Source organism: Acanthisitta chloris, unplaced genomic scaffold, assembly GCF_000695815.1.
Source record: "Acanthisitta chloris isolate BGI_N310 unplaced genomic scaffold, ASM69581v1 scaffold32646, whole genome shotgun sequence".
Classification (NCBI taxonomy): domain Eukaryota; kingdom Metazoa; phylum Chordata; class Aves; order Passeriformes; family Acanthisittidae; genus Acanthisitta; species Acanthisitta chloris.
This window is the reverse complement of record NW_008679324.1, coordinates 32,232-47,111: the sequence shown is the minus strand read 5'-3', so window position 1 is coordinate 47,111 and position 14,880 is coordinate 32,232. Positions and strand designations below refer to the sequence as shown.

Genomic DNA, 14,880 nt, shown 5'->3' with positions numbered 1-14,880 from the left:
GCCCGGCATCCCTCCTGCCCGCGGCTGGGCAGGCAGGAGAGCACCTCTGCTATTTATTGCTGCCTTAACTTCAGACAATTCTGCTTTCTGTGTGGGTTATGAGTATCCCAGGAGGAACCACCTCTGGCATGGGAATGTTCTCCAAGGACATGATATGTATGCAGCAAGGTTGGTCCTTGGGGGGCTGACTTGCCTTCTGAGGGGCCAGTGTTGGCTTTGTCCCCTGCCCCAGATTGCAGCTGAGGGACAGAGCACAGTGACTTGGTGAGCTGTGGCAGCTCACCAGCTGAAAGCAATAAAACCACTGGGGAAGGAAAGCTGCTCCTTTCTCCAGGCCTCAGACTGAGGAAGTTAAAAGAGGAAGTCTTGATAGTAATTATTTTGTATTTTTGTAACTCAGAATGTGTGGGGGTTTTTTTCCAACCTTCCTTTTTCCAGGATTAAGAGTTGTGCATTTACAGCCTTTAAATTTTTACTGTTTCCTCTTAATCCTGGAATGGAGCAATACCAAATGTATTCAGAGCCTCGGTGATGTTCTCAATAAATGTCTGTTAAAAGGAAGATGCTATGCTGTGCTGCCTTCAAATCTTCAGTTGGAGCTGAACAAGTGATCCTTGGACTGTGGAGTGACCTCTTAGGCTGAGAATCCACAGCTTTTCCTTGGTGTAAGTGATCTCCAGGGTGTGAATGCACAGGGAATGTGGTGAAGCACATCCTTTCTTCCATAGCCAAAGCAGGGCTGCAGGCAGGACTGGCAAGGGTGGAGTGTTGGTAAAAGTAAGTGAAAGTGAAAGAAATCAGCTGCCTGTTGTACTTGTTGTGACTATTCTGGCTCTGGATGACTCAAAGTGAGACCAGAAGCAATGCTGAGCTGCTGTTCCTTGCCTGATATCTCTCCTGCTGCCCTTCACTGTAGTTTCTTCCTTTCTCCAAACATCATCATTGTAAAATTCAACTCCGAACACTCCCAGAGCAGAGCATCCCAGCTCCAGTGTTCACTCCTTACACAGCCCCTTGTGCATGAAGTAGTTCTCATTCACAAAGGAATTATTTCCTCACTCTGCTCTCCCAGGTGATCTGTTTGGGCTCACACCTGTGCACTGACCCCACATGTGTGACAGGGGAGTGGTGACATCACCTGTGCAGAGAATCCAGGTGTGTCCCAGCTCATCCTGGGCTCTCCCACAGCCATTGGTTTGCAGCTTAATTATATTTTCCCTCTTTTTTTTTTTTTTTTTTTTTACAAACTTGTTGTATTTTTTGTTTATTCATTAAGCAGCTCTGGCTTGACTCTTTCTTTTCTGCTGTTAGTCCTTGTAGCCAGTCCTCATTCCAAGGCTTTGCTGCCTTGGAATCCTGCTACAAATCCATTTGGGGTGAGTTCACTGAGGCCAGAATCCACCTCCTCCTTCTTTATTCCTCCTAGGTAATCCTGAAGCCATTTTTCAACACTAATTTATTTTTTTTTTTAATTAACAAAGAAGTCTTTGCATTTCAAGCTTTGGGACATGACTAAGATCCATATTTTTTCAAGCTTAAAACCGACTTCCCAATCCAAATCACTCCTCCCTCAGCTGCTGAGCTGTGGAACTGTGCCCAAACAGGGAACAGGAGCTTTTCTGGGATTCTCTCTGTCTGTATTGATAAATTCACTTGTAATATTTTGTTTTGGAACTTTCTCAGCTTGTTACACTTTCCAATGAATATAAATTGTTGGTACATATAAAAGGGATTTCTGGGGGAGGAAAACAGCCCTGGAGTACCTTTAGCCAGGGAAGGTGGTGTTGAAACATATTCTGATCATCATCCCTGTAGAAGGTACAGTTTAACAGCCCTTTTGCTGTTTAATTTAGGATTTAAAAGAGAGGCAGGTGGAGAAAAAAAAATCTTTATTAGATTTGCTTGTATAAAGAGTAACAAAGTGCTTACAGATGGAATCAGCTTCCTAGGTGACATACAGAAACAACAGGTAACACTGTAAAAATAAATCTGACCTCCTTGCAGCTCATAATTACATTATATATATATATATATATGTATGTATGTATGTATGTGTGTATGTCTGTGTATGTGTGTGTGTAAAGACATCTCTCTGTTATTGCCAGATCTCCTCAAAGCATTTTTCAGCTCCAGATGTGGTGGGAAAACATTGTGGCCCAAGTAGGACAGCAGAAGGTTCCAGTTAAACCACTGAGGCCTGAAGGGGCTCAAGGGGCTGCTCAGAGCTGAAATGCTCAATGTGGCCCCTTGGGGTACCTGAACATGGTTAGTTAAGGTGGGTTGGGTGTGTTCTTCTCTCTTAGGGACACTGTCCTGGGGGCTCAGGACCCTCTTTTCTTCTAGATACTCACCCCCAGATTCTGTACATGGATTCATTTTTGGTTGGACTTGATGAAGCTGGAGGTCTCTTCCAACCTTGATGAGTCTGTGATTTCTTTTCTATCCCAAGTGTATCATTATTCCCTCCCTGCACTGTGGCTCACCCACAGCACAAGCCCCAGGGCATCATGCTTACATGGTTAAGGGCTACAACCATGATGGAAGCTTCAAGGGCTAGAAATAATGGAAGAGGGGAGTTCATTTTTTGCATACATTTGCTTTTCCAGGGTTTCTCATGGAATTGCACAGCTCCACCCACTCCTCCATGCTCTTCTGACCAAACAGTCAAGTACTGCTCAGAGCTGTACTGATAACTTTGTCTTCTCTGGATTTAGATGCCAGAGTTGGTTTTTCATGACTCAAATTTAAGTGCATGTGAAGGATATTTGTCAGCCAAACTTTAACACTTCCTCCAAACCCTGTAAAAATGATTCAGTGACTGTGTTGAGCCCTCTAAGATCCACTGGCTCAGAGATTGAGGGGCTGAGGGTGCACACCAGCCCTGGTCGAGGTGCTGGAGATGGCAGTGAGATCTGCAGTGGTTTATCACCACACTCAGCTCACATCATCCATCAGGGCACAACGATAATCACATCAAGATCCAACTGCCCTGCAGTGAAAGCAGCAAAGGGAGTTGGGGCTCTTGCTTCTCCCAACTCTTTAAACTCATTTGATCCAACTTAGATTCCAAAGGAAAACTGTTGGCAAAAGACTCCTTGAACCACATCAGCACAGTCAGAGTACAAATTACAGTAGTTAAAAAAAAAAGAAGAGCCTTGGGGCATGTATATAGTTTGCTGCACATTGAAAGTACTGACAGTATAAAACCAAAATCATCCATTACATTTTACTCATAATTGTTTCAAATCCTTGGATCAGGTTGTGGAAGGTTGTGCGTTCATCGTGTTTGTATATCCAACACTTCCTCATCAGCTGGTCCACCTGGCACCAAAAACAGGGATAACGTTAGAGGAGTGAAACATTTCCATTGGGGTTTCCAGGAAAGACAACAGAGCAGAGGCTCACTGCTGAAGGACTTTGGCTTCAGGTCAGTTACTTCTGTCAAAGTACTGAAGAAGGTAACAAACACACCTCAGGTGTCGTCAGGATTAGCAAGTACCAGAGAGGCTCTGTGTAAGCACAGCTCTGTGCTAGTGGGGACACCTTAAACCAACCCACCACCTTCACCTGCTGTCCTGTACACCCAGGAAAGCTGTGTGCCAAAAATCAGAGGGATTCCAAATGAATTTTCATGGATCCAGATACTAAAGCAAGTCCTTAACATCTCTTGAAGGGACAGCATGGACTTGGGGATCTTAATATCAAAAAACATCTTAAAATAATAAGATGGTGCTGAGACACTGGCACAGGTTGCCTGGGGAGGCTGTGGCTGCCCCAACCCTGGCTCCAGGACAGGACAGGTTGGCTAAAGCTCTGGTGGGAGTTGTCCCTGCCCAGGGCAGAGGTTGGCACTAGATCATCTCTAAGCTCCAACCCCTTAACATACTATGAGTCTATAATGCTTTAAACCTTGGAAGTGCCTTTTTGTCACAGCACACCCAAAGGCTTTCCTAGCAGAAGGGCTAGGCCTGTGCAACCATGACCATGTGATTTCTCAGTGTCCCAGGACAGGGACATGCAGCCCTTACCTCCTCGGGGCAGGTGGGAGGCCTTGGCAAGCGCTTGTCATCCTGCAGGACACGCACCAGCCGTGCCACTGTCATCTGGCCCTGCGTGGGGCCAATCATCTTCAGGAACTCCTGTGGAAACAGCAGGACTCAGCTGGGCATCCCCTCACAAAAGGGACACCCATGAGGGTTGTCTTCATGACATGTATCTAGTGGCTGAGTAGAAGGTGTCCCTACCCGTGGAAGGGGTAGAATGAGATGAGCTTTAAAGTCTCTTCCAACCCAAACCAGTCTGGAATTCTATTATTCCATTCCTGGTTTCCCAAAATAATCCTATTTTTTTTAATTACCAGATTTAAGCAGCTTTATCAGCCATTTCTGTCACAACCACTTACTGCCATGGGACTGGACTCAGAGTCACAGTAGGTGAGGAGTTCGTACAGTGTCACCCCAAAGGACCAGACATCTGAGGCAATGTAGAACTTGCTCTGCAGCAAACACTCTGGGGCATACCTGAGGGCACAACATGACAGTGTCAATCACAGCTCTGCTCACACACATTCAAAGCCAACTCCAGAGGCACATTCCATGTTTTGGAGTCCTTGTATATAGATGAACATGTCCATAGGGCTTGGGATGTCACAGAAGTAGTAATTAAGGTACAACTGTTAGGAAGTTACTGTGAAACTAGAGACCTAAACCAAAATAGTGGGAAAGTAAGTGGATCATTAAGGTCTAGAAAACATGTTGTATGAGGAAGGGCTGAGGGAGCTGGGATTGGTTAGCCTTGAGAAGAGGCTCTGGGGTGACCTCATGGCTCTCTCCAACTCCCTGACAGGGTTAGAGAGAGGTGTAGGATAGTCTTTCCTGCCATGGCTGCAGGGAGAGGACGAAAGGAGCAGGGCAGAGGAGATGTTAGGAAAATTTGTCGTTGTTTGGGTATTCCAGGCACTGGAATATTGCCCAGGGAGGAGGTGGAGTCACCATCCCTAGAGGTGTTTCAGAGGTGTCTGGATGTGGCACTGGAGGATAGGGGTTAGGGTTTAGGGGTTACAGCAGTGACAGGTTAATGGTTGGACTTGATGATCTTGGAGGTCTGTTCCAGCCTTGATTCTATGATTAAGTACAGGAAGAAAGAAACAGCCCAGGAGTAGATAAGTACAGTCTATAAGGTGCCTTTTCCTTGGATAAGTACAGTCCTGGTGTTCTTCCTTGCTCTTATAGTCTATTTTACTTAGGCTTTTTATGAAAACAGGACAAATCCTGAGGATGCCCCAAAGCCTGAGTGTAGAGGAGCAGACAAGTCACTGCCCTGCCCAGCCTGGGGAAGGAGTGAGGGTAAGTCGGTACCAGAACACGGGGCTGTCGCGGTCGTCCTTCACCGTGTAGTACTCCTTGTCGGTCTCAATGGCTTTGGTAAGCCCAAAGTCTCCAATCTTCACTCTGTTCTCACTCTCCACAAGGACATTCCTGGCTGCCAAGTCACGGTGCACATACTGACAGGAGCCCAAGTAGTCCATTCCCTAGGAGAGGAGAAATAGCATTTTATCCTTGCCCTCCCCATCCCTGGGTTTCTCCAGTTCATGCTTCACATGGCACTTGTGTCTCTTCCTCTCTTTAGACTTTGCACCTTGCTCCTTCCCTTTTCCCAACACATACCCTCAGTACTGTCCTCCCTCCTAACACTCCAAATTCCAGCAGGAACAATGTCTCATAGCAAACTTTTAAGCAAAAGAACCTCCTGGTTATCCCCCACTGATCTTTGTGCCAGTAGCACCCAAAACAGGGAGAGATTGCTTTAGGAGTCAGGTCCTCGGGGACAACAAAGAAGAATGGATTTGTTCCTGACCTCTCCCCCTCACTCTATAAATGAGATTGTGAACTGACTGAAGAGAAGAACTGCAGCAGCTCTGGTGCCAACTCACCTTGCAGATCTGAACTGCATATCTGAGCAGCTGCTTCAGATTGATTTTGTTCTTGTTCCGTGGGAGATACTCCTTGAGGCTCCCAGAGGGAAGGAATTCCATGATAAGTTTAATCCCACTTCCACCTAAAACCAGAGCATGTTTAGTTTGCAGACAGGTGACCCTTCTCACATCATGAACACCAACAGCTTTTATACCAGCCCACAGCACTAGTGGTATTTGTAACAGCATCGTGTGGCCATGGCCAGACCGTGGGCTAAACCCCATTATCAATCCCTGTACCAATCCAGAGGTGAACCTATTCCAGGCGGGAAATACTTAATGTTTAAAGGAAAACCCTTACGCTTTCAGTGTTTGCTTTTAATATTCTACAAGAAGATTTACCATCCTCTGTGCAAATCCCCTTGTACTTGACAATGTTCTCATGGTAAAGATTCCTCAGGATTTCTATTTCCTTCTTGAGCTCAGTGATGTGATTCCCTCCACTCTCTGGCTTTAGGGATTTCACTGCCACTTGCTCCCCTGTGTTGTCACCTTCTGGGTCATATCTGCAGAGTTCAACCTTGCCAAAATGGCCCTTATGGGGAGAGAGAAGAGCATTAATGAGCACAGTGGTCACTCACAGTGTCCCCGAGGCACAGCTTTGGGCAGTGATGATTCACACACCAACACTGGTCTGTGTCCTGCACTGACATTCCCCTTACCTCTCCCAAATCACGGATCCTCTTCAAGAACCTCTTCTCAAAGAGAGTGGGATCCACCTCAGTAACAGGCTTCTTCTCTGAGACTATATCAGGATCTAGAAGTGGAAAAACATCCCAGGTCAGACAGATTCCCACATGGATAACTTGGTGTCAACACCCCAAGGCATCCTTGCTCACTTCTGATCTGCCACTGTTAGTGCGTCCATCCCCACTGTCACATCTTTCTTGACTTACATCCCACCTGCTTTCTGCCAGGGAATTCCCTCATCCATCCATGTCAGTGTCACTTGCTGATCCTCCCTCACTTTGTGGGTTGCTTGCTGAGTATTCTTCCAGACCCAGATCCAGTTTTCTCTTGGAGTACTTCCTATCCTACTAGGTGTGTCTAGGCAGGGTTAGTCCCACTGCTGGAGGGACACACCACTTGGCAGTATAGCCACACACAGGGAATAAAGCTGTAAGGTGCCCCGTTTAGCCAAATAAATCAGCCTTCCCTATCCCTGCTTATGGCTTATGGGTTGGAACAAGATGATCTTTAAGGTCCCTTTCAACCCAAACCATTCCGGTTTTCCATGATCCCTCCCTCCAGCTGCTGAGCACCACCATGGCTTACTTTGCTCCTCCAGTTTGTTGATGTCCCTCATGATGGCCCTGAAGAAAGGCCTCTGATGGGGGTCATAGTTCATGCACTGCTTCATCAGGTCAGCCAGTTCCTTGCAGGATGGCGTGGCCAGCACAAAGTGTCCCTCGTAGAACCTCTCCTTCTGTGGGCACAAATGGAAGACTCCTGCCTCAAGGTGTGCCAAGAGAGCTGGAGAGGGACTTGGGATAAGGGCATGGAGTGACAGGACGAGGGGAAATGGCTTTAAATTGAAAGAGAGTAAAATTAGATGGGATATTGGGAAGGAATTGTTTCCTGTGAGGGTGCTGAGGCACTGGCACAGGTTGCCCAGAGCAGCTGTGGCTGCTCCATCCCTGGGAGTGTTCCAGGCCAAGTTGGATGGGGCTTGGAGCAACCTGGGCTAGTGGAAGGGGTCCCCATGGCAGAAGGTGGAACTGGATGATCTTTAAGGTCTCTTCCAACCCAAACCAGTCTGTGGTGAAAAGGACATGTGTGAGCACACCAGAAGTTCAGTTTGATCACTCCTATGCTCCAACCAGGTTAGGCTGAAGCAATAATGAGCAATTTTTGTAGTAAGGATAAGAATTCATGCTGCATCCTGTGGCAATCCAGATGCATCAGCTCCTTATCCAGTCTGTTTTCCTTGAAGCTAAAAGCAATTCAAACTGGGGATGGAACCTGAAGTGCCAAGGGGGATGATGGATCTGAGATGCCAAGATAGTGTGTCTGTACCACAGTTTTACCTCTGCTAACGTCTTGTCTTTCAGTGGAATTTCTCCATTGTAGCAGATTTCCCACAGGGTTGTGCCAAAACTCCATTTATCTGCTGCAATGCTCAGATTTTTGGAGTCTTCCACACACTCAGGTGCAATCCAGGGGATTCGCTCAACACATTCTGGGATGAAACACAGGATCAAATCATTGTGGAGTGAATAGCAGAGGTGAAAAAAACCAACCTTCTAACTTAATTATTCTTGTCTAATTCTTGCTAATTAACTGAAATAAACTGAAGCTGCAGAATTTGTCCAGTTTCGGGGAAATCTTGATCCTCCAATCCCTGTTCCTGTGGGTTTTCCAAGCTCATGCCTGGAGCCATCCACAAACTGAGATTCCTTCTAGCTTATCTCACTAGACCTAAATGCTCCTTTAGCATAAATGAATACCATAAGCACCCACCGTGCACTTTCCAGATCCATGAAAACTGGTTCTTCCTATTCCAGAGCCACTTGTAGCTGGTACAGATTCTCTTTATTCCCTTCCCCAGCACCCAGCAGAGCTCCCATTCCTGCACACACCTTGCCTGGACAGCACTGTGATGGGTATTCCAGGGTCACTCAGCTTGATGAAAGGTCCATATTCAGTGTCAATGCCCTCTCTTGCCAGCAGGATGTTTTTAGTACACACATTTCCATGGACCAAATCCTTGTCCTCCTGCAGAAAAGGAGGAAGAGAAGAGTGAGTGCACTGAGCTCATGACGCTCTGCAGGTGCTACAACACACCTGCACCACAGGGGATCACTGGGAGATACTCCAAGCTGGAATACAACAACACAGCTTGGAGGAAATTGGAGAAAAAGAAAGAAGGGGAAGAAGGAGAAGGGGAGGAAGGAGAAGGAGTAGGGAAACATCCTATTGACACTTAGGCACTTGGATTTTCCTGAGGGGAGATGTATCCCCCATCAGGCTGCAGCAGCCACAGACAGTGCCTTTGCCAAGGTGCCTCTTACCAGGTAGCTCAGGGCACTTGCAAGTTGTTTGGCCACTTTGAATTTCCAAGGAGTTGTCAGGACTTCACTTTTCCGATGCATGAACAGATCCAGAGGCCCAAACTCAACAAACTCTTCAACCATGATATCTGCAAAGTCAGGGGGTAAAGTCAGTACTGCAACAAAAAGCATCTGGAATGTTTCAATGGGCCTGGTACCATCTCCCCCCTCTGCCCCCAGGTAGGATGGTGCTAAAATGACTATTTCACCTTCCTCAGAGTTTATTTCAGTGCTTAGAGCCCAAATGAAAAGGCTTCATGGAGTAAATGAACAGCAAACCTGGCACAAAGCATTTCAAAGGCCTCTTGGGCCTCGAGGAACCACCCCATAAGGCTCTTATTCAAACACCATGCTGGGAGAGGAAACTTATTAGCAGCAAGAGCTTTACAGCTGCTTTGCTGTTGCAATTCCACTCTTGAGAGCTCAAGAGGCAGCAGCTGCCAAGCCCCATGTGCCCTGTGCCAGCACTGAGCTCAAAGGCTGCCCTGTCCCTCTGGCTTGGAGACGTTCCCTGCACTCACTCTCCACGTCGCGGACGCAGACGCCGTGCAGGAGGACGATGTGCTTGTGGGACACCTGCCTCATCATGCTGGCTGTCTCAAAGAAGGCCTGTGGGAAGGCAGAGAGCATTAAATAAAATTATAGAATCACCAAGGCTGGAAGAGAATGCTAAGATCATCCAGTCCTACCGCTAACCTGTCACTGGTGTAATCCCTAAACCATTTCCTCCAGCGCCAGAGCCAGACACCTCTGAAACACCTCCAGGGATGGTGACTGCACCACCTGCCTGGGCAATATCCCAGTGCCTGAACACCCGGACAGGGAAAACATTTCTCCTGACATCTAATCTGAATTTCCCCTGTCTCAGCTTGGTTCAGCCAAGGATGGAACAAATACAGAGCAGCAAGGGACAAAAAACATGGACAAAATCACTGGGTTTAGGCACATAAAGGGTCAGGGGTAGAGATGTGCCATCTCACTGCAGTAATGGAACTGTACCTTCAGCATGTTCCCATTCCCAACCCATTTTAAAGCCTTTCCACAGTTATCCATGTGCAGCACAGCAAGGCTCAGTATTTGCAGTAAAACAGACTTGCCAAAGAAATGTCTCTGTGGCTGGGGTCCAGGACTTTAAGGAGGACTTTAATGTCTTTTTCATTCTGATAGCCTTCATTCTCATCATCTTTGAGGTTGAGGATCCCTGAGTAAATCTGTGTCCTTGTGCCTCTTCCAAGATGTTCACCCTGAGGCACAACACAGCAGAGGTTTTTCATCAGACATGAGGCAAACAAAGGTAGATTTATACAAACACTTGATCTGCACTTCATTTTGCCTCCCCAAGGAGAGGACTTCGCCCTAAATCTAGCTATAGACTTAAAATTAGGACATTGAGAACCCAATGACAACATGTGACTCTTTATTTCAGTGATCTCTGAGCATCCTCACCACATAAACTCCTTGGCTATTGCACCTCCACTAACACCAAACAGGTTGAGTGATTCGACATTACCAGACCAAACACCAAATGAATAAATACTAACTGGCCTTTTCTTTACAAGAAGCTGCTATTGAGAGGATCTTTCATGTGCTTCCAAAAGCTAGAGGAAGTAGTATTTCAATGGAATGCTTTGTTTGGGTAAGAATTTCCTCCTAAATAACACAGGATTCAGCCTTGGGATATTTTTGCAGGAAGGCTGAATGCTGACTGTGAATATACCAATCAAAACACAATTGCCACAGTCTGTATCTATCCTACACACATAGTGATGGAACTAAAACACCCAAAAACCTTTTTATTTCGGAGAAGAGGCCAAAGGCAAGATTTAAGAGCTCAGGTCTGTGCGTTTGTTGAGGTTTATTCAGGTGACTGTGAACAAATGTCAGATTGTTCAGGGCTTCTGAACACATCACCCTTGGATGTTATCTTAAACCCCAAGTTGCTGTTTCTCTGCTATCTTAGGCTTTTAAAAATACATTTAGCAACAAAGCAGCTCTTAAGGTTTTCATGGCATGACCTCTTAACATTACAAACTGCTCAAATATCCATTTGATTTCTAGTGAAAGGCATCACTTCGGAGCTTCTCTTTGTCCACACAAGGACAAAGAAACACTTGGATTCTTTAAAGCAAAGAAAGATTCCGATTCAGTTCTGCTGAGGAGAAAGGGAGAGGAGGAAGCAGCCAGGATGGGGTGGTTTGGTGTTATCTGACTGGACACAGTGAGCTGCCACAGCTCATGGATCCCAGGAGCAGCTCGGGCACTTACCTGGATGATCTCTTCCTTGCGGATCCGATGGAAGCTCAGCTGCCCCAGGGGATACACAGGCTGCCATTCCTGGGCCTTCTTGGTTGCAACCAGCAAGTTGGAGATTTCTAGGAGGCAGGAGAAAATACTCTATAAGGCTTTTCAAAGAAAACTGCACTGCAGTTTCTCAGTCATAACTAACTGCTCACTGCAAGGTGAATCCCCAAATGAGTGAGGAGGGAGAAAAGAAGAAACTTTGACTTGCTTTCTGCTCATCATTCAACAGAGAATTCACTGAAGCACAGCTACATATTTTAGATTATAAATATAATGTCAATATTAGCCATATTGGGGGTGGTATTAAGCAATTAATAGTGTTTGCTGCTCAGAGAAGGAGTGAAAGAGGCAATAACTCTGCTGTACATGAGGTAAAGCACCACACACTCTCCCTCCTGCCTGCACCAACAGCAACATCTCCGTCCCAGTCTGCAAGGGGTAACCAGAGACTCATTTCCTCTCTTTACCTCCTTCAAAGTTCCTTGTACTCTGGGAAACACTAACAGGCTGTTCCCAGAGCACTGGAATCAAACTGGGGAATGGGAAATGAAGAGAAGGCAAAGACTCCAAAGGCCAGTGCTTCCTCCCCACTGCTGCTGGTCAGGGTAGATCCAGAAGTCTTGCACATGAATTGTGTCTTCCAGGCATTATTTACTATGAGGTGATAGTTTTGGATGTGTGTGTGGATCCCACTGCTGGGAGCAGAACACACGTGTCAGGGCTAAACCATCACCTAGGACTCTTAAAACCATTAGTAAGAACCACACGTTGCAAAACCAGCTTTATTTCTGCCTCCCCTAAGCTTCTTTGTGAATAACCAATTCAAAAAGAAGGGAAAGCAAACAGGGAAGAGACAGAACAAGGAACAGCACAGGTAGTGCACTGAATCCTGCTGTAACTAATGGCAATGAAAAGCTCCAGTGAGCAGTCAACTGCCTGACACATTATATTCGATTCCAAATAGAGTCAGCAAACTGTAAACAAAATGTCAAATGTCAGCATGGATAATCTCCCCCAGCTCCAGACAATTACCCCTCCCTGCCCTTCAGAGTGCTGACAAGCTCCGTCAGTCTCCAGAGGATGCTGCTCCAAACCCTCAGACCAGCAGGTAATTAACGTGGCTGTTATTCCCCCGATTCTAACAGGAAACCATTATCTGATCAGCACAATCACACCACTGTGCTTCCTCTCTCACAAAATTCAGCTGCAAGACACTTCTAGCTTATAGCAAACACTTTTAGCAAGTGTTGGCACTAAGAGTTTAACAAGTGCATGATTGTCCCAGCCCCTAACCTGACCTCAGAGAGGATTTCCTGCCATCAGCTGCAGAGCAAAAGCCTTTGCTGCTGCTTCATGAGGATCCATTGACTGGACCAGCTCAGAGCAAACAGCTCCAAACTAAGGCCTGACATACAGCCACTGCTGTCACATCCCTCCTCTGCCAGAGGAACACAACGTGGTGCCTGCTGGCACTACTTGGCATATGTGACTCCAGGGAGCAAAGGAAGAACCTGATATGGTCCCTGTTCACCTCAGTGTTTCAGCCCATGGCTCTGAGCCAGTTGGGGCATCTACTTTTAGAAAACCTCAATCTGGAGTTCCACCTCTGTTGTCAACCCTGCAGGAACAGCTGTTTAGGTGCAAAAAGGGAGCTTTTGTTGCCTTTCACCCAAACAAGGCTCACCCTGAGCATCCTGTACTGAGCTAACACCAAAAGGCAACTTCTCAAACCTGTTCATGGCACTTGCTTTTGCTTTTTGACAACACTCCTCCTCCACAGAGCAGGAAGACACTTTAAATAGCATTTTTGAGGTGATGGAAGAGCTTCACACAAGAACACAATAGGTACAAATTGAAAGAGGGGAAGTTTAGGTTAGGTATTAGGCAGAAGTTTTCCCTGTGAGGGTGGTGAGACACTGGCACAGGTTGCCCAGGGAGGCTGTGGCTGCCCCAACCCTGGCAGTGTTCACAGCCAGGTTGGCTAAAGCCTTGAGCAACCTGCTCTGGTGGGAGGTGTCCCTGCCCAGGGCAGGGGGTTGGGGCTGGATGATCTCTAAGCTCCATTCCAACCCCTTAACACTCTGTGAATATCAGCACAAACTAAACACACTAAGAATTCCTCTTGTTCCTGGAGTTTGTTTCCTTGAAACAATAAACTTCTTAAAAGCCAAACTACCTCTTGGTTTGGGTTGGCAGCACCTCTTCAGTGTGAAGCTGATGTTGTCTGTCCGAAGGATTTGTCCTTTCAGGTGATCCATCAGCTCTTTCAAGGATGCAAAAGACTTGTTTGAGCCATGCAGAGAGTATTCATCTTTCTTCACTTCAATCTGGAAGTTCTTGTACTTGACTGAGTTATTGAGTACCTGCTGTTAGGGGAAGAAGAGAAATAAACCAAGCCAATATAACCACCATAGTGAAAGAATGTAATGCCATAAAAGCTCCCCAAAACCTTTGCAATGACATGTAGGACCAATTAAACACTTGCTCCTAAGCCTCTAATCACACGGAAACAAAGCAGAAAATGACCTAAAATTCCTGTAATTTTCAGTCCCAGGAAGGCTCATAACAACAGAAAAGCAGCAACATGCAGATGCAATCATCAAATAAGACCAAGTTAGGGCTCCTGTGGTTTGCTGGGCCTGACAGATGTGGAAGCTCTGCCTCTTCCAAAGGGATTTCCTCTTTGCTTGGTCAAAAATTGCAGAATCTGGATGATGGTTTCAACATCTCATCTTAAAAATAGCCCAACTCTTGTTTCCCAACCAGATTGTTCCACCACTGAGAGAAGACTTCAGGCTGTTGTTGAGACCTTCCACTTTCAAAGGTGCTGGGGAAGGAGGACTGAACTTTTTGACTTCCCTATCTCATGCCTGTGCCCTGTAAGGTATCTCCACACCTGCTCCCTCATTCTGCTGTGCTGCAGCTTCTGTCACCTCTCCCTCCCCCCTCTGAGCCTCACAATGAGGCTGAATGTTTCCCAGGACAAAATTCCTTCCTTATTTCCCTACCTCAGCTGTTCTGTCTGGTAGAAGACAGTGCAGATCACCTAGCTTTAAGCAAATCTCTACAGAAGATGAACCCAGTATCAAACATCCCTCCTTGACCTCATCACTGATTCCATTAACATTTTTTCCCCAAGGAAAGCAGTTTATATGCATTTATACTATTATCATTCTCGTGTGAACACTTTAAATACTCTCCCCAAACTATCCAGGCAGCTGCAGACTTCTAGTGGCAGCAGAAATACATCCATGCAAATAAATCCACGTTCAAGGAGGCCCAAGGTAAGCTGGACCATGTTCAATGTAAGCTGCAGTGACAAATTCTCCATGTCACTCTCACCCCACAGGAGTGTAAAATGCTTAATTTCCATCGTGCCCCTTCACAGGTTTATTTCTAGGAATGGAGACGTTCTGGATGTCATTAATCCTATTTGTAGAGCCAGCACAAGGGTCTGGGGAAAACCAAGCCATGAGTACAGTTATCTACCCACAAAGGTTAAGTGTGACTTCCCCCAAAAACATCAATACATCCACATGGATCACAGGGAGCTGT

General features: G+C 46.3%; 1 protein-coding gene across 1 annotated transcript in view; it reads right to left on the bottom strand.

Annotated features, from left to right (window-relative positions):
• Positions 1-3,122: 3,122 nt before the first annotated feature.
• The window catches only part of JAK1 (Janus kinase 1), a 22,247-nt gene continuing 10,489 nt past the window's right edge, over positions 3,123-14,880 (bottom strand). The window contains exons 9-23 of the mRNA XM_009077245.1: positions 13,502-13,688; positions 11,290-11,396; positions 10,122-10,268; positions 9,546-9,633; positions 8,986-9,113; positions 8,554-8,689; positions 8,002-8,153; positions 7,250-7,400; positions 6,637-6,731; positions 6,317-6,509; positions 5,933-6,057; positions 5,358-5,530; positions 4,403-4,520; positions 4,029-4,139; positions 3,123-3,321 (exon numbers count right to left, since the gene is read on the bottom strand). Of these exons, the coding sequence (XP_009075493.1) occupies positions 3,220-3,321; positions 4,029-4,139; positions 4,403-4,520; positions 5,358-5,530; positions 5,933-6,057; positions 6,317-6,509; positions 6,637-6,731; positions 7,250-7,400; positions 8,002-8,153; positions 8,554-8,689; positions 8,986-9,113; positions 9,546-9,633; positions 10,122-10,268; positions 11,290-11,396; positions 13,502-13,688 (2,013 nt within the window). The 3' untranslated portion in view covers positions 3,123-3,219. The remainder of the gene's footprint in view (positions 3,322-4,028; positions 4,140-4,402; positions 4,521-5,357; positions 5,531-5,932; positions 6,058-6,316; positions 6,510-6,636; positions 6,732-7,249; positions 7,401-8,001; positions 8,154-8,553; positions 8,690-8,985; positions 9,114-9,545; positions 9,634-10,121; positions 10,269-11,289; positions 11,397-13,501; positions 13,689-14,880) is intronic.